Below are 19,917 nucleotides of genomic sequence, written 5' to 3'. Positions count from 1 at the left end.
ACAATTAACTTTTTGGTTTCAACCACTTGTTGAATGGTAATGCCACTAAATAAGACAAACAACTCTGAAGGATGAAAAATTTGAGAGAAAAATCAGTTTGGATAATTTAGTCAAGAAGATTACTAGAAATCCAAGTGGACTAAAAATAGAAACAACTGAGGGTTATTAGTATTTACAGGATCACGGGAGCTGTAGAAGTGGATAACCTCAGAGTAAGGTACTGTGTAGATGGAAAAGTGAAACGCTTTCCAGGATTAATCACTGGGAAAGAACAGTCATCAGAATTTAGAAAGATGAAGCAGAACTAATGAGAGAGAATAAGTAAGAGAAAAAGCAAACCATGGCAAAACACAATGCAAGAAAGCATTTCAAGAAGGAAAGACTGTTCAACCGAAATATTCACAGGTCGAATAAGATAAGGACTGAGAAATAATCCCGGGACAGACTATGAAGGCCACTGGTGACAAAGACATGAGCCATCTTAAAGGACATGGAAGAACGAAAGACAGGTTGGAATAGGAGTAGATTTAGGAGTAAGCGAGTGCCCAGGAATATAAGGAAGGTTTAAAATCTGAAAAATAATCAATGTAATTCACTAAGAAAAATGAGAAACATCATACTCATCTCAAATACTGCAGGAAAGATGTTTGATAAAATCCTGTTTATAATAAAGAAAACTCTTAGAAAAATAGAAATAGATAATTCCTTAATTTAACTAAAAAATCTACAAAAACTAATTATTAAAAATATCATACTTAGTGGCTAATTATTAACAGCATTGCCCATGAGATCAGGAATAAGACAGGGATGGCCACTATCACAACTTTTATTCAACACTGTACTGGCAGTCTTTAGGTGGCATAACAAGGCAAGGAAAAAAATAAAAAAATAAATATTAGAAAGGAAAAAAAAACTATCATTCTCTGATGTTATTATTGTCTACAAAATTTTTTTTGAAAAAATCTACAAATGACTAGATTTAATAGAGGAATAGAAAGATTGGTATATAAATATCAATTATAATTCTATGTACCAGTAACAAATTAAAAATCAAAACTTTTAATTGCTTCTTGGCCTTTTGGGTAAAATCAAGTGCAAAGAATTAAAATTTTAAGGGCATCAAATAATATCAAATATCTGGAAATAAATCCATCAAAAAGACAGAAACTGTTCTATACAGAAAACTACAAAAGAAAATCTAAATTAATAAAAGAATATACCAAGTATATGACTTGAAAGATTCAGTATGGGAAAGATGTCAATATAATACAATAAAAATCCTCATGTTTTTTGGTGGAAGTTGATAAGCTGACATATATGGAAATGCAAAGACCCAGAAATGGGCAAGGCAATCGTCAAGAACAACAGTAAAGCTAGATGACATACTCTTCAATATCAGGCCGCACTAAAAAGCTATACAAATTAAAATACTGTTGGAATATTACTTAGCAATAAAAAGGAATGAAAAAAATATGCTATAACATGGATGCACACTGAAAACATTCTGCTAAGCAAATGGACCAAATACAAAAAGACAAATATTGTATGATCCCACTTACATGAAATATTTAGAATAAGCAATTCATAAAGCCAAAAAGTGAATTATGGATTGACTAGGGGTGGGAATCATGAAGAGATATAGGGAAAATTGGTAAAGGAAATGAATAACAAAGAAGATAAAATATTCATTTTCCATAATTATATATGAAAATCTTATTCAAAATCTAGGAAAAGTGCAAATTAAAACCACAGTGAAATAATATTTTGCATCCACTAAATTGACATTATAATATGAAATATTAACATACATTTTTATTTGAAGGCTTTTACAAATATTTCTAATTATAAGCTAAGTTTTAAGTAAAAGAATGTTTAATTTAGGATTTTCTGATACATTCTCAGTAAACAAATGAAAGCACATTTAAAGGGGTAAGTCCTCACAGAAATCCTGTCACACACAGTAATCTTACAAAGGCATTTCATATGTTATCAAATTCATGTTAAATGTAGCTTATCGTACATCTTCTGAACAATTCTTAATACTCTAGATACAGAAAGAGTATTCCCTTATTTTAAAAAATAAACCAAAGAGCCTTAAGTTCTTAATAATCTTATGAAAAAATCATCTCAATAAAGAAATGCTACCAATGATCAATCTTAACAATCTACCACTCTTCAATGCTTAATCCTTAAGGAAAGGTCAGCACTAGTTTCAAAGACATATTATATATATATATATATATATATATATATATATATAAAACATATATATATGTATAAAGACACGTAATATATAAAATATGGCATATTTTAGAACTTGACTCTTTTTGTGACTAAATAATATTCAATTGCATGTATATACTACATTTTGTTTGTCCATTAATCAACTGATAACATTTCAAATGTAAAACAATTGGAGGTAAAATTAAAACTGCTTCAAAGTATCTTCTCTTTTTCCAAAGGAAATATATGTTTATCCCTTAGTTGAGATCTCACTTCTAATACTTTTCAAATAGTTTCATTTTCAGAGCAGCTGAATATTATAGAGTTAACTAACTGATAAGAGGGTTGAGAGTGCTAATAAAGGGCACAGGTATTTGTTATTAAAAAAAAAAAAACATGCTGGCTGGACGCAGTGGCTCACGCTTGTAATCCCAGCACTTTGGGAGGCTGAGGCGGGCGGATCACGAGGTCCGGAGATCGAGACCATCCTGGCTAACACGGTGAAATCCTGTGTCTACTAAAAACACAAAAAAATTAGCTGGGCGTGGTGGCAGGCGCCTGTAGTCCCAGCTACTCGGGAGGCTGAGGCAGGAGAATGGCGTGAACCCGGAAGGCGGAGGTTGCAGCGAGCCGAGATCGCGCCACTGCACTCCAGCCCAGGCGACAGCGAGAGTGTCTCAAAAAAATAAAAAAACAAAAAACAAAAAAAAAAAAACGCTTATTCATGAAATCTCACTAATTTTTAAAGGAAATCACATGATACAACTAAACTCTTGTGAGATCATAATCAGAAATTCAGCACTCATAAAAGCACAGATGTGACTGAAGCAAAAGAGGTCATAAAACAACATAAATGACACAAAATATTAAAATGTAAACCCATCTAATTTTTATTGTTTATACTATGTATAGATGAGAAAAACTAAATAGTCATATATATTAAGAGTAGGGAAAAAGAGCACAAAATAATGTTTCTATTACTACAAAATAAAAATTTTGACCGCATAATTAAAAAATAACAAAACCTAACAGGTAAATCCATGTATACTAAAGATTTTTATCTTAATAAAAAAGACTTTCAAGAAACAGTCTAAGGCCAGGCGCAGTGGTTCATGCTTGTAATCCCAGCATTTTGGGAGGCCAAGGTGGGCAGATCACTTGAGATCAGGAGTTCAAGACCAGCCTGGCCAACGTGGGGAAAACCCTGTTTCTACTAAAAATACAAAACTTTAGCTAGGCATGGTGGTACGCACCTGTGATCCCAGATACTAGGGAGGCTTAGGCAGGAGAACTGCTTGGTTGAACTCGGGAGGTGGGGGTTGCAGTGAGCCAAGATCGCACCACTGCACTCTAGTGTGGGAGACAGAGTGAGACACTGTCTCAAAAATAAATAAATAAAATAAAAAGTCTAAGTGAAAAGATACCAAAGAAACAACTACAGTACTCCTTATCCAGAGGCGATACTTCCAAGACCCCTAGTGGATGATATATACGATTTTCAGTCTGAGAACTGAGATAGCTACTAAATGACTAATAGGAAGACAGTGTATACGGCATGAAAAAGCTGAGCAAAAGGAGGATGCATGTCCAGGACTTGATGAAGAGGGACAGTACGAGATTTCATCACTCTACTCAGAACAGCACACAATTTAAAAGTTATAAATTGTTTACTCCATTTAATATTTTTGAACTGCAGTTGTCCATGGGTAAGTGACACCTTAGAAAGAGAGAGTAGAAATAAGGGGTACTACTATAGAAAAACTTAAGAGAAATGATACTTATTGCTTGAATAGATATAGATGAAATTTTTTTCTTTAGTTTTTTAATTCAAAATTTAATTATGCTTCCAATACCCAGTTAATTCCATGTCTACACTTAAATCTGAGATGTTTGTGAATTAGCAAATAGTATAATCTCTACACAGTCAATGGAAAGTGAAATTATAGAAAAAATATAATTAGTGATTGTCAGCTGTCCAACTGTGAGGCTACACAATAAAACCATCAACACATCACTTACCTTTTCAAGTAATTAGCCAATAACTAAAAAGCCTTTTCCACCCAGCACCTGTTCTTGCATGGCGACTGAACTTTTAAGTAGTTCAACCAGGAATGTCGAAAGAGTAGCACTGCATGTAAAGTACAGATATCATTATGTAATCATCACGTTTATTCTAAACACAGTGTTCCATTTCAGTATTTTATTACGCCAAAAGATAACCATATTCAAATCTAATCTCTATTTTACTGACAATGACTATTATGCCTTATATTATGAAAGAATATATTTCCTCATAAGCATGAAAAACCAGTGTTGTCCTTTACAAATTAAATATAATAAACCGAATCATAACTGTGTAGTTTTTTTACATTCCAAAGTAAAACATCAAAGTTTATCTCTACATATATTTATAGGTCTGGCTTCAAGTAAACCTAAGAAACATACACATATCATTTTGCATAATAAAGACTGTATCATACTATTCTTTTGAATAACAAGCTATTGTAGAGAATTTTAAATATAGATGCAATACTGCTTTGTAAGAACAAGCCCTATTTTTAAATAAACTTTTCATTTAGAAATATTCTTCAAAAACACTTTGTTAAAAAAAATCCAGAGGAATATGTAACATGTCACTTATGTCCAGGTATGCCCTAAGAAAAGCTCATGAGAGCAAAGAAATGATTTATGTAATATTGAAATGAAAAGTGACAATTGCACAGTATATAAACAAATACATAAAGGCAGACAAAGAGGTGTCAAAGATTTAGCACTTGATATGTCTTTGGAATGAATGAATGAACAAAATAAAAAATGATTGCATTGAATTAAGCTTTGATACTGTATTGCTTCATAGACATATGATTTTAACCAGCAACACTGATATATGAATATAGTATTCTGAATAATGGAAATACATATTCCTTCATTGTATATGCTTAATGTAGCTCATAATAAATTGTTATATACCAGATTTTATCAACAATTAAAATAGTATCAATTTACAATGTTTTATAATATACCCTAAATTATCTATTTATATTCATAAGAAAGGGTAAAACCACAAATTTCTAAACATATTTTAAATGCAGAAGTACTCATTCTTACAAGTAATTCAGACAATTTGGTAATAAGGAAAACTTGAAAATTATTAAAGCCCAAAAGGAATCTGAAGTTATTCTAATTTTTGAATTATTCTAGCTCTTCCAGTTTCAATAGGGATAATATATTTTTCTCATAATGTGGCTACTTTTGTTCAAATCAGAAATGTTCTCATAACAAGAACCAACAGCAAAATTATCATTGTCATTATTATAAAAATTGATAGTTTAATGAATTACATACCAGCTAGACAAAATATAGTATCTAGAAATAAAGTACTTCATTATAGGAAATTAAAATTCAATTATATTAACTGACCCTATATCCTTAAACCACAAAAAACGTAAACTATCACATATCAATGATTTTTTTCACTTTGTCCTTAAGCCAAAGATAGACACTTACAAGAAAACTACAACTACCAATGAGTCTCTTGGGATTTTAAAAAACGTTGCTGTAAAGAAGCACAGCTATTAAGCAATCTAGTCCATTTTAAATGAATTGAACAGTCAAGGCCACTTCACGAATAATTGCTAAGTACTATATTACACATAACACATCTGCCTAGATGTGTAAAAAGAATAAAGAAAACCATGCATAGAGATTACACAATTTCCTAATCTGTTCATAGAATTCTTACATACACCAAAGTTAGTGATTGAGGGAAAATGGATTCCTAAACATGAGCACTGCCAAAAAGAAAGACTAGAAATGCCTCACAGTGGTCCTTATGATCCATGAAAAAAGGCAAAAAAGTATTTTACAGTAAATCACCCTACTATATAGAACCATATACAATTGCAAGGATGACACAGATTTTCTCATTCTTTTATGTCAGAATAACTACTCATTCTCAAATATCTAATGAGTTAACTCAGACCTCTAAACACAGTGGAGCTCTATTACAAAACCTGAAATATTATTACTCCAAAATCTTAACAAGACTCTGCTATCCATGAAGTATTAATTTCACTTCAACATTAACTAGGACACCAATTGAAATGTCAAATGCATTCACTAACAAAGGTAGTTTCAATTTATACCTAAAACCCAATGCAATAGCAATACCGCATCTTTGCAAAAAAAAAAATCTTTACAATAAGGTATAATTGACATGGTGGACGTAATAGTAAATAGATGGCCATCTTCGAAGAGGTACATTTTCAAACATAATTCAACAAACTTACCAGTAACTAAACTGCATCGGATTGTTGCAGGGCTCACAAAAAACTTGCAAAATTCTGTGTACTGCCATTCAAAATTTCTCTCCATTCTTGCCTATTTCCAACTTCCCTAGATACAAAGGCAAATACAAAAGATACTTCAGCCCATTCCTATATCTCCTACATACAACTTCCTGTCTAGAACGCATCAGTTCATCTGCAGAGGATCTAAATATGTACTCTAGGATAAACCAAAAAGCAAGTATCGGTGTCAGCCAAGACTAATACAACATAGAACACTCTCTTGAAAACTATATCAATACCTAGGAACAGATTTTCAGAGGAGTATTTTATTTTATAGACCAAAAGTATGCTGATTATTATGTCATGATATATAATTGCTCAACTTTTCAACAGACAGTACTATAACACATGTTCTATAAGTAGCAATTCTACTTCAGGAATGGATGAGAGTTTGTAATCCTGTATCTTTTTAAGGAAAATGATGCTAATAATCTAGTGGGTGTTTTTTCTTAAAAATAATTACCATCTTGTAATTCTTAATAAGCTTAATTTAAGTTAGAAAATAATGTTTATTTCAAGTATCAGATCGTAAAGGGCTAGACCATGGGAAAACAATGAAAGAAATAGTATAATAATACCTCTTATAAATTAGCATATTTATTATTTCTCCAGAGCTTTTTGGCCTTTATTGATAAAGAATGCCACAACAGTCTTGGCCCACAAATACCTGAGAATATTTATTAACTATGTATAAAAACATAACTAACCTGTTTATAATATACATATATTTATATGCAATTAAAATTTAAATATAGATTTTGACTTATTTTACTATAACTTTATCCATTTCAATTTGTATTTAATTTTTTTAAATAACTAATGTAGATAACTCATGTAATGTGATCCATGAAGTTTTATTATCTTTGAGGTACTTTTATTATTTAGAATTCAATATATCATAAAGATACACCTAATTCATAACTAAAATGATTAAGAGTGAATATATAAACCTAAGTTCTGTTCAAAGGTAGCTCTCTGAAGACATAAACTGGCTATTCAATTTGGTTTTTACTGAAAAAGCAAAGTACCACAGCTAGATTGGCTTTTTAAATAAAGATCTTTTTATTAAGAAGACTGGAAATAACTTACGTAAAAAGTAAAGATTCCCCCTAAAATCCAATACCTCCTCCACTTTTAAAAGAATGTTGCAAAGTAATCAAGTAGATTAAGTTTCAAATCGGATTTACGGTATCAGTAAGGGGGAAAAAAATCTTTTGACATTTTCAAAAGGTTTCATCTCTTAAGCCTAATTTAGGACTGAATTACAGTGAAATATTTTAAAAGATGATTAAAATTACATAAAATATTTAATATCATAGTTTCTATAGTATTTCTCTCACTACAAAACTCTTCCTAAATAAGAGTGATCATAGCAGAAATTGACTTCACTGTACGTTAATCAATTCAATTCCACACCCAAAACAATTTTGCATCCAAGAATAATTTTCAGTGACACAAAAACTCACAGTAAGTTCTAAGAGTTAATTTCCTTCACAGTTCAACATTAGAAAGGGCTAAACCATATATGCTACAATAGACCTCATGTGATATTTCCAACATGTGGGTTATCTTAGAGTTGGTCTATGATGATTTTCTCTTCCCTTGAGAATAAGTCACATTTTCCTGACCATTTTTAGAATAAGTACTTTTGGATTATATGCTAAATAGTGTGACTATTACTCTGTACAATACTGTAGGAGAAACTTTCTGGCCAGAAAGTTTCCTATAAAAGCAAAAAATGGCGATATCAGTCCATGCAGACTGACTGTTCCATATTTTGACTACCCTCCAAAGCTCGCCTGCTTTTACTCAATCTCCACAATCCTCAGATAGATGTTATCTATATTATGTGCAGAGTTTACAAATGGTTATTTTTGAGAAGATCAGTTTGTTAGGAGCTCACCCCTCTATACAAGTATCGGAAATCCTCTGAAGTGATTTTTAATTTTGGAGGTTGTGTTATACTTTTTCTCTTATCAGTTAGAACTTTTTTATGATATAGCAAATTATAAAAACTATTATACTATCATATTCATAAATGAAGGAGAGAACTCAAAGCTAAATTTTCAAATATCTGGCCATGAAGACTAACTGCTTGCCACACGGGATTAACAGAACAATGAGAAAATGTCTAGTAATAATTATAAAATATAAAAACTTTGTTAAAATCTGATTTGCAAGCTTATGTCAAAGGGCCACCTCACACACAATCTTGAAGACATTAAATAACCCCAAATAGAGAGCCACTGTAAACTTATCTGGCAGTAAATTTTACTATACTAGACAAATCTACAGTGAGATTTTCTGTTGTTTTAAATATTTTCTGTATTTCTGTATTTTCCAAAATGAATGGTTTATTAGTTAATAAGTGATACCCTAACTTATTTACTGTTTCCAGAAAATAACCAAGTACAGAATATATACTGATAAGCTGCAATGCAAAACCAAATATCAACAGAAAAAAATTTACCTAGCACTACAGTGACCAACAAGTCAAAATCATTTGTGACAGGCTCCATTGAATATATAGTTTGATGGCATTATTTGAAGGTAGAATTAACTTATTTTATTAATTTTGAAGCCCATATGTTGACATGCTATCTACACTAAGCTCAGAATCATAAATATTGTCTGACCATTACAATGAAAAGTTCCATATAACTGAAGGCAATAAATATAAATACTAAGTTATTATACAACACTAAGTAATTTAAACTCCATTTCTGATTTATCCAAATGTCCATTACTTATTATATTCTCTATACCTTAAAAGTTCCGCTGTAGCCCTCTACCCCCCTTCACTCAGAGAGTGACTTTAGCAAGATAATTTTGACTACGTGTGAACTACTCAGCTTTTCTTCTGTCAAAACACAATCTGATCATTTGCATTCCTCCTTCTCTATGTTCTCTGAATTTCTAAAAAAAAAAAGGTTTTTAATATAAAAAATTTTTGCTGATGCCTGTTATGGTGCAATTGTACTTATAGAATTTACAAATTGAGAAAATGCATGTACCTGTGGATTTATCATCAACCCCCACTAACAACAAGGGGTGCAGTAAGCTGAGAACTTTCAAAACTTAAAAAAATACTATCTGATGTAATGCCCAGATTTACAGGTATATCTCTTAAAAGTTCTGACTTTAGGTACTCTACACTGTGGTTATTAAGGATACACTACGTCACATGAGCTGTGCACATATAATGACGGGGTTACTGCTCATTATCACTGTTGTTAAAAAGAATGACGAGAAAGACGTGTGAAAAGAATACTACCAACTACAGAGATTGCAAAGCTGTTCAGGACAAAGTTTGCTTCTCTGTGAATAGAAGAATTACAAAATTGCTTATATTCAGCCCTTTTCCTTGATGTTGCCAGGAAGCTCCCATCAATTCTGAAATTTCACATTAGCAATCATATTGGATTTGTATTTTCTTCATACTCTACCTTTTTATATTTCATTTGTTTGCTTGTCACTCTGTTTAATGTCATTCTATTAGAGCTTAAAAAGACACTGCAAGCATTTTATGAAACAACTCAAAGAAGTAGAAAAGAAAAGCAGGCAGCATATTAATAAAAAATGTGAATTACAAAAATATTCCTATGCAAGATCAGCAATGGCAGAACCAGGATGCAAACTCAACAAAAAGACCCATGAAAGAAAAAGTAGCTGGACAAGCACAAATTCATTTCTAGAGCTAGTAAGACAAAAACAAAAATGATATGGAAAATATATGATAGCAAATATTGTTACCTTGACATAAAAATAATAGCATTATTATCCTTCAATTTTATCATGGTTATTAAAGTCACTGAGAAAAAAAGATCTTTTAATATGAGTAAATTCAAACTTTCCTCTCTCGCTCTATATATATATACATCCGTGTGTGTGTGTATGTGTGTGTGTGTGTGTGTGTGTATATATATATGACAAAAAAACAGAAATACCAATGCAAAAATACAAAGGCCAAAGAGGGAATTTTTTAAATGTTTTTCCTTTCCATTACACAATCTTCACATTAATTAAATTGAGTTCAATAAAAAAATCCCACTTCCATACAAGACAAGTACTCCTTCAGAATTATAAACACTTTGACTATAATGTGTAATTCTTTCAGCTCCAGGTAGTTTGAGACTTCACAATTCCCAGTGTGATTTAAACAGAACCCTTATATGTTCCCCTAGCCAGGTGTACCGCGCATTTAAAACTAACTCATATATGTGCATGCTATATCTTACCTAGTCTTTGTTCTTAAAGTTTAAAAAACAGAAAGAATGATAAATTACATTACATAATTGGTTTTGCTAAATTAGTTTACTCACTACTGTACCTACTTCCTCACTGCAATTAAATCAAAAATATAAACTAAAATTAAATAATTTCAGGCCCATGAAATATATTATCTTAGATTCCTTCTAAATCTTTAACTCTTCTTTCCGAGTTACCAGTAATATTAACAAGTTCTTTATTATGTTCATTATGTAATATATATTTCAAATTTTTGTATTTTAAATACTACATTAAGCAAAACAGTTTTATAAGATTATTTCAGAATTGTTAAAAGGCATGCTATCAATATTAGAAAATATTCTGAAGAATAAAACAGTTTATAGAGAAAAGAGTTGAGAAAAACGCACCTTTGAACCGAAAAGAAACATATAATAAAAAGTGACTACATTCCAAAAAAGTAGAAATGACTCTTAAACTGTATTAAAGATTTTCACTAAAAATTATATTACATCACATTTTACATCTAAAACGCTCCCTAGAATTTATAAAATTACAGTTATTATTACCTTATATCTAGGTCCTAACTGATGAATTGCAAGTATCTGTGCTGGGCTGAGTGCTTCACTGAACGGCAACAGGTTGAGCACAGAATACGCTATTTGCATCAGCAGTTTCTGATGATCCACGAAAGCACTTGTCATAGCTCTATTTCTAAAAGTCATTAAAAATGCATTATTTTTAATGATGAAAAGGTTTGAATCCTTAAATCGGCCTTTATGAATATTTTAAAATATAACAATAATAATAGAAGAAAGCATCAATTAAGACTTTATTATTTAAATAATAAATGCCAGTCAAGTTTTTTGGGAAAAATTACCAATTACATGTTTTACACTTACGTTTAAGCAAACAAAACAATAGCCACCTACTCAATCTTCCGACTTACTTTTCAAATATTATAAAGGCAAAAGAGCTTATAATTATTTATTTACAAACGTTAAAATAATTTAAAACTGTCATGATGTATAATGATCCATATATAGAGACATTGATCTGAATCAAGGGAATGACTATTCCAAAATGTAATCATGAAAACATAGGGTCTAATTTTTTTATTCAACTTTATTTTTGAAATTATGAATCTATTCCTCTATTCCTCCATATTTAGTGAAACACACAAAGAAAATAAATCCCCGCTCGTGTGTGAGTAGGAACTACACAGAATGAAACACACAATAAGACTATAATCTGCTGCTTAAAGCAGATGGTACAGTGCTCTCCACACTGAGGAATTCAGCACTGAAGAAGCCAAAAGCTTAAGATCTTTCCAGCCTCTGCATCTTACACCCCACCCACCCAAACCAGGGAAAGCAGTCATGGCTCAGTTCCCTTCCCCTGTCCTCAAAGGCTATTTCACACCTTAGAATGAATAAGCAAGAATTACACATGTAAGAAGTACTTTTGGTCCTTCAATAAAGTAATAAAAAGAATTGTGAATGCATACAAAGGCAAAAAGAACTGTCGTCATTAAATACCGAATCTTTAATTAGAAGTATAGGAACTTAAACTTTAACTGCATAAAGTATGTGTCATTATCTAGAATTCTCCACTTCTTAGGGCACTATTACAAATAACCAAAACACGAAGTCTTTTCTTTCCAAGATACTGTCTTATCACTGAATGAGTCAAGAAGACCACTGGGATTTCTTCCACTCTATAATAAAAAGACTCTGCAGAGAAGATCTCCTCTGGAGAGAAGATAAAAAGCAGAATTTCATCTGTGTATTCTAATTCTGAAAACAACATTCTATTAAATATTTATTGGTTGTGGCACAACCATGAGTTCTACGGCAGGGAAAAGCAACTTTTTCTATAAAGGGACAGACAGAAAATATTTTAAACTTTGCTTGCCACACCTGGTTTCTGTCCCATTCTTCTTTGATTTTGTTTGTGCCTCAAGAAACAAACAAACAAAAAACCTTTAAAAATTAAAAGCCAAGATTCTTAGGCCCCAGCTTACACAAAACCAGAAACAGGGGGAGGCTCAGATTTGGCTCATAGGGTGTAGTCTGCCAAGCCCCGATCTAGGGGACAAACTATGGACCATACACACAGTGCTAGTTAAAAGAATACAAGACACGATAAGCAAATCCCCGCCCTTTGGGAAATTAAAGCCTAGAGAGATGCAAACAAAACTGAGAAATGAATTGTGTTTAAGAGGTAAGTTCTTATAAAACCAGGTATGCTTGAAGGGTTGTATATTATTGAGCTTGGAAGTACTTTCAACATTAAAACAAACCTTTTACTTTGACTCTGACAGGCCAGAATGTAGACAATGGAAACCCCAAGTAGAGAAACCGTAAGGACCCTTGAGGTTTTAATTCAAGTTGTTCTCTACCTAGAATCCAACTGTGTCACTTCTTCCACTGCTAACATACTGGTAGAAACTCATATAATCTCTTTGTTTTATTGCAATAAGCCATTTAAGTCATCTTCCTGCTTCTGTAATTTCCCTTCAAAATATTCTCAATACTGCAGGCAGACTGATGTTTTTAAAATATAAGCACACATCACTTGTCTGCTGAAAACCTTCCAAGGATTTTTAAGCTGAGTAAGATGCGAAAGCCCAGGACTTATGTTTGCTTATGAAGGTCAAAATGATTTCTGCCTAACCTCATCTCTTAAAATTATTCTGCCTCTACCTCCCTCTGCTTCAGACAAACTGCCTTTTCCTTGAACTTTCCTATTCCGCCTCAAAGCCTTTGCACTCACTGTTCCCACCGAATAGAAGAAGTTCCCCACATATCTCGCTTGCTCAACTCTTCGTACTAAAATCATCTCTGGACCATCCGGCTCCTCCCTTCCCTACAACTACACTTTCTGTATCCCCAATTTATTTTCTCCATAGCATTTATCACGATGTAATTAATAGTGACTACATGTTATACTTCTGTTTAGGGTCTTCTTTCTGTATCTAAATAAGGGGTAAACCACATTTTGTAGTGCTTGATGCTGGAATACATAGAATACAGGATTCATGGTTTTTTTAATCTAAAAAACTTAAAACTTTGGCCAAATGTTCCTGTTTTTGTATCACTAATCATGTCTTTTAACAATTTTCTTACACTAAATTTAACAATGAAAGATTCGTTTAATAAAGAAAACTTTCAAAGTTTTAAGTTTCTACCAAACTATTTCATTATTAAATTCATATTGTAATGATAGATCATACTCTCAAATTAAAACAGACAGAAAAATAGACTTACATCATTTGTGTTAACATGCCAAGCCATATCACCATAAGATACCAGTTGTCCATTAACGTAACACTGAATTTCATTGTTCCTCCATCGATTGTAAATGTGGACAATGCTGATCATGTACCACTTAAATAAAAAATTAAATATGTCAATATGTAATGTTTGGTTATTACGGTCTAAAATGCAATTATAACATTCATAAAACCCTAGAAGAATATGCTGACAGAACCTATTAATGATCATCTAATACCACTTCCTCAAGCTCCCCCTCCCATCCCTCATTTCACAGATGGTACAAGCGGCACATAAAGAATATTCATGGAGAAGACAAGAACTACAGCCCCTTGACCTCCAGAGTGATATTCTTTCCACTATACCAAGATTCAGAATTGTGGAAATACAATTTATTTGTGTTCATTCGTTTAAAATTTACATTGTGCCAGGCACCGCAGATACCCAAGGCTGACTAGTTCTCCTAGAAATTATGAGCTATAAAAGAAATACATATGACACAATTAAACAAGTGTAGAACTATAAATCATGGTGATTACAGTGAGGAGAAAGAAAACAAAAACAGGAGAAGAAACAAGAATACAAACATGAAATAGAAGCAGTAGCAAAAGAAAATGAAGAGGAACAAGAAAATGAGAAGAAAATACACAGTGGAAGAAAAAAAAAAAGAACAGGTATGGGAATTAGAAGGCCTATAATACCTTTTATCCCCTTCTCGATTCATAAAATTTGAGTAACTCAAAGAGTATCACAACAAACAAGCAAAAGGATACACAAATAGTCATCCCCTAAATTTTGTTAAGAATGAGACAATGCTGCCACTCACACCTAGCTCAGGCACCAGCAGGAGGGCACCCTCCAGAGATTGCAGGAGAAGAGGGAGGACTCTTCTTTGCCCTAGGTGTACCACCACCACTGCCACCGAAGCCTGTGTTACAGCACCCACAGCTTCCTCCCCACCCCAGAGTGGGATGGGCCCTGCAGTGCTCCTATTTCCCCTTCCCGGCCCCCAGACTTCCTACTGCTACCACCACTAGCGCCAATGCCAATACAACCACTGTCGCCCTCAATGTACCAGTCCACCCTACCAGCTCCTACCACCTGGCCCCCGTGGGTGCCCTCCTCCCGCTCCGGTGGATCTGTGGTTTCCATCACCACCACCAACCGCATGAGACAAGCTGCAGAACCACGTCATCTGCAGGCTCGACCCTACCACAGGCGACTCCTCGCCTTCTCCTCCTTCAGCCTGGCTTGGAGCAGCTGGGCAGGCAAAGCCAGAAAAGCCCAAAACAGGATTCAGACAGTGGAACCGTTAGAGCCTCACCTTGTCACGCTGGTGACTGGGTGGCAGAAATGAGTTTCATTGAAGGCACTCACATCCACCTTCCAAAGTCCAGCCTCTCCTTCTGGCAAAAGCTGGCCAGGAACTGGGGTCTGGGGTGGGAGTGAATGCCTTCACTCAAACCAGCCCCTGGCCAACTCCAGCTGACCAGGAATTGCTGAGCCCACGAGGGCTGCCCTCCTCAGGGAGCCCGAGTAGGAGAAACTCAGCACCAGCCAGCCCTCCCCACCCAAGGGCTGGTTCCCATTCCTGACGCCTCCATCCGTAGTGCCCTGTCCCCTACTTCCCCCGTGGGTGCGTACTACTCCCTGCCCGGTAGTCCCAGGTGGTCTCCGCAACACAGAGCATGAGGGCGTGCCGGGAAACCACAGTGGGTGTGGGGGCCCTGCCGTGCAATCTAGCACGAGCAGGAGAAGATTGCCTTCTAGAGTCTGGAGTCCGGGAAGAGAAGAACGATCCCTTACCTGGAGGCCACCAGAAGGAAAGAGGCGGCCACTACTGTCGCTGCTGCCACCTCAGCTCGCCAACACCGCTGGCAGTGTAGCCCCCGGATAGCACATCCAACACACCCTAGTTTCAGGCAATGTAATCCCAATACCTCCCCCAAAGCACTCCCCCACACACTGCAGGGAGTGTACCAGCCAACAGCGCCCAAAATCTGACCCAGCCACGGGAGTTGCTGCACTAGACAGCATCCCAAACCCACCTCCTCCCACCCCGCCACGGACAGTTCAGCTCTTGATGGCGCACCACCCCGAGTCAGCACCCAACAAACAACGCCCCAGGCAGTGCAGCACCCAACAACGTCCCTAAACCACCCCCCACTGCCAGCATTGTAGCCCTGGATAACTCCACCCAACCCACCCCCTGCCGCTGGCAGTGCAGCAGAAGATAGCACCCCTAATCCTTCCCCAGCCACCGGCAGTACACGCTAGTGTACACAATCTGCTTTCCCCGACCACCCCTGCCACCGCAGGCAGTATAGCCCCAGATAGCCAGCCAACCTGCCCCACCACCAGCAATGCCACCCCAGAGAGTGCCCCCAACGAGACCACTGCCACAGGCAGGGTAGTCTCTAGCAGTGAGCCCCAATAGAACACCCAACCCTTTCCCCCAGAGGCGTGCAGGGCAGCCCCGGGAAACTTACCTACCCCATCACATTTCTACCACTGTGGCCGAGCTGCAGTCTCCGACGTCACCACCAACCACAGCGAGGCGAGCCAACCACAGCGAGGCGAGCCAACCACAGCGAGGCCAGCCACGGTGGCACAGGCTCCAGCCTCCAGCATGTGGCAGTGCCTCTTCCTTCTCCTAGTCCTCCAGCCTAGCAGGAGAAGCTCCCGCTGCCGGCCGCTCTCCTACTGCTCTGTCGCCACCACCAACCACAGCGAAACAGTGTCCCACGCTCCAGGGCTCCAGGCTCCATCCATCCTCCAACCTCAAGCAGAAGGAAGGTTGCGGTCTCTTCCAGTTCTCTAAGCCGGTCACAGGGTAGCTCCTTCCCTCCATACAGAAGAGCTTGAAATGACGTGATGCGACCTCAGCATGCTTTATATACTGAGGTTATGCAAATGCGTTTCCTGGACTACATGTTCTGATTGGACGAGAGAAAAACCTGTAGGCCTACTCTGATTGGACTTTATTTTCATGCTGTGATTGGCTGTGTTAAGACTTGCTCTCAACCAATCAGAACATGATAATAAAGTCCAATCAGAGTAAGCCTGGAGGTTTTTTCTCATCCAATCAAAACATGCAGTCCAGGAACCTCCGTGGGCATAACCGCAGTATATAAACGATGCTGAAGACGGGTCAGGTTTATTCAGGTTCCTGTATTTTCCTGTCAAGTTGCTAGCTGCCGGTCGTAGAGGACTAAAAAAAATTAATGAAAATTGCTAAATCAGTGTCGCTTTCAGAAGTTCCCTGTTTTTGACATCAGAGTCATATTACAATGCTCTATTTTCTGTTTCCTCACCTAAATAGAATTTTGCTTGAGGTAATTTTTTATCTGAACTTCTGTTTGTAGAAACCAGGGACATTTATGGAATTGTTTCTGGCTGGCTATTTGATCGTAACAAAGCATTTAAATGGTACTGATCCCCTGGCTTGAGCAACGGAGCATCCCAGACTTTCAGTTAGTTGCACACAGCACACATACAACTCATTTGAGTTACAGCTAAATGCAATTACAGGCCTCAGAGCTAATATATAGATCACTTCTTATTTAAGGCAATTCACCTTTGAATTGGTTAACCTTTAATTGTTTATAAAATAATAAGATGGGAAACAAAGTTGCTACCCAATATGTTAGTTTCCCCAAATAAACACTTATTTAAAGGTTCATTTGTTAATCAAATATCTGGAAGTTGAAATACATTTTTATGAAAGGAAATAAATTTTAGGTGATGATTAGGTTTTTATCAAGAGCTGAAGTTTTTAATAATGGACAGGGAGAGATACTATGGCAAAACAGTAATTGAATAAAACATAAATTCCATAAAATGATATGAAAAATCAATGTTTGACATTTATTGTGCAGTGCTGGCTGGGTGCAGTGGTATGAGCTATACCACTGTGTACATCCTCATCTGTTTACCAAATATGGCCCCCAGGCAGTTTGCTCAAGGTCACATACTGGTGGAACAATGATTAGAAACATTTTATCATCCTCAATTTAATTCTCTTTATATTTGACTCAGGATAAATGTCAAACATTGATTTTTCATATCATTTTATTGAATTTATGTTTTATTCAATTACTGTTTTGCCATAGTATCTCTCCCTGTTCATTATTGGTGTGAGCCATACCACTGCACCCAGCCAGCACTGCACATTTTAAGTGTATGTTCTATGAGTTTTGAGAAAGGTATACATGCATGTAACCACCTTGCTAATCAGGATATAGACTATTTCCATCACCCTCAAGGAGTTCCCTTTTGCATTTTGCAGTCCATCAATCTTCCTCTACCCTTAGCTCAGACAACCACGAATCTACTTTTTGCCATTATAGATTAGATTTTCCTGTTATAAATTTTTATGCAAATAAAATAATATACAAAGTACTTATTTGTGTCTGGCTTCATTAACATAGGATAATGATTTTGAGATTATTGATGTCAATCAGTGTTATCATTCATTATTTATTTCATTGTTGGATGGTATCCCATTAAATTGATATACCACGATTTGCTCATCAATTTACTTTTCTGTTTTTGAGTTGTTTCCAGTTTTTAGCTATGATGAATAAAGCTACTGTGAACATTCATGTACAAGTCTTTGTGTAGACAATTGTTTTCTCTTCGTAAATACTTAGTGGTATTATTGGGTAGTATAGTAAATATATGTTTAGCTTTACAAAGTGCTGCACCATTTTAATCTCCCACTGGCAATGTATGAGTGTTCCAGCTGCTCCACATTTTTCCCAATATTTAATACTGACAACTTTAAAATATTAGACAATCCAGTGGATATATAGTGATATCTCATTTAGATTTTAATTTGCAATTCACTGATGATATACTATTGAGCATCACATCTTTCATAATGTACTTTATTTTGCGAAGACACATACCCAGCATATGGAAGACCCTCAATAAATATTTGTTGAACTTACACAAATTGAATACAGAAAATGCAGCTCATCAAAGGATTTGAGTTAATTTCCTGGCATTTATGAAATACCGAGCAAGTTATCAAATGATAGCACTCAAGCTAATTCTCAAGTATTTAAAAGAAAGTGTACATCCTCATCTGTCTACCAAATATGGCCCCCAGGCAGTTTGCTCAAGGTCAAATACTGGTGGAACAATGATTAGAAACATTTTATCATCCTCAATTTAATTCTCTTTATATTTGACTCAGGATAAATGTCATTGATTTTTCATATCATTTTATGGAATTTATGTTTTATTCAATTACTGTTTTGCCATAGTATCTCTCCTTGTCCATTATTAAAAACTTCAGCTCTTGATAAAAACCTAATCATCACCTAAAATTTATTTCCTTTCATAAAAATGTATTTCAACTTCCAGATACTTGATTAACAAATGAACCTTTAAATAAGTGTTTATTTGGGGAAACTGACATATTGGGTAGCAACTTTGTTTCCCATCTTAGTATTTTGTAAACAATTAAAGGTTAACCAATTCAAAGGTGAATTGCCTTAAATAAGAAGTGATCTATATATTAGCTCTGAGGCCTGTAATTGCATTTAGCTGTAACTCAAATGAGTTGTATGTGTGCTGTGTGCAACTAACTGAAAGTCTGGGATGCTCCGTTGCTCAAGCCGGGGGATCAGTACCATTTAAATGCTTTGTTACGATCAAATAGCCAGCCAGAAACAATTCGATAAATATCCCTGGTTTCTACAAACAGAAGTTCAGATAAAAAATTACCTCAAGCAAAATTCTATTTAGGTGAGGAAACAGAAAATAGAGCATTATAATATGACTCTGATGTCAAAAACAGGGAACTTCTGAAAGCGTCATTGACTTAGCAATTTTCA

At 35.3% G+C, this 19,917-nt stretch overlaps 1 protein-coding gene across 9 annotated transcripts in view; it reads right to left on the bottom strand.

Annotated features, from left to right (window-relative positions):
• Positions 1–17,026, bottom strand: part of LOC129527049 (neurobeachin-like) — a 50,452-nt gene extending 33,426 nt beyond the window's left edge. For 2 of the 9 annotated variants that reach the window (XR_010131110.1, XR_008671890.2), the window contains exons 1-5: positions 16,564–17,020; positions 14,069–14,188; positions 11,369–11,513; positions 6,513–6,618; positions 4,243–4,351 (exon numbers count right to left, since the gene is read on the bottom strand). Coding sequence is in view for 1 of the 9 variants with exons in the window: in XM_063698905.1 (XP_063554975.1) it covers positions 11,369–11,507; positions 14,069–14,142 (213 nt within the window). In the remaining 8 variants the exon portion in view is untranslated. Of the gene's footprint in view, positions 1–4,242; positions 4,352–6,512; positions 6,619–11,368; positions 11,514–14,068; positions 14,490–16,563 lie in introns of those variants that run through there. The other 7 variants (XR_010131109.1, XR_010131115.1, XR_010131114.1 and 4 more) reach the window with 7 other exon arrangements.
• Positions 17,027–19,917: the final 2,891 nt, after the last annotated feature.

The sequence above is a fragment of the Gorilla gorilla genome, chromosome 16, assembly GCF_029281585.2.
Source record: "Gorilla gorilla gorilla isolate KB3781 chromosome 16, NHGRI_mGorGor1-v2.1_pri, whole genome shotgun sequence".
NCBI classification, from domain to species: Eukaryota; Metazoa; Chordata; class Mammalia; order Primates; family Hominidae; genus Gorilla; species Gorilla gorilla.
This window is presented reverse-complemented; position numbering and strand designations above follow the sequence as displayed.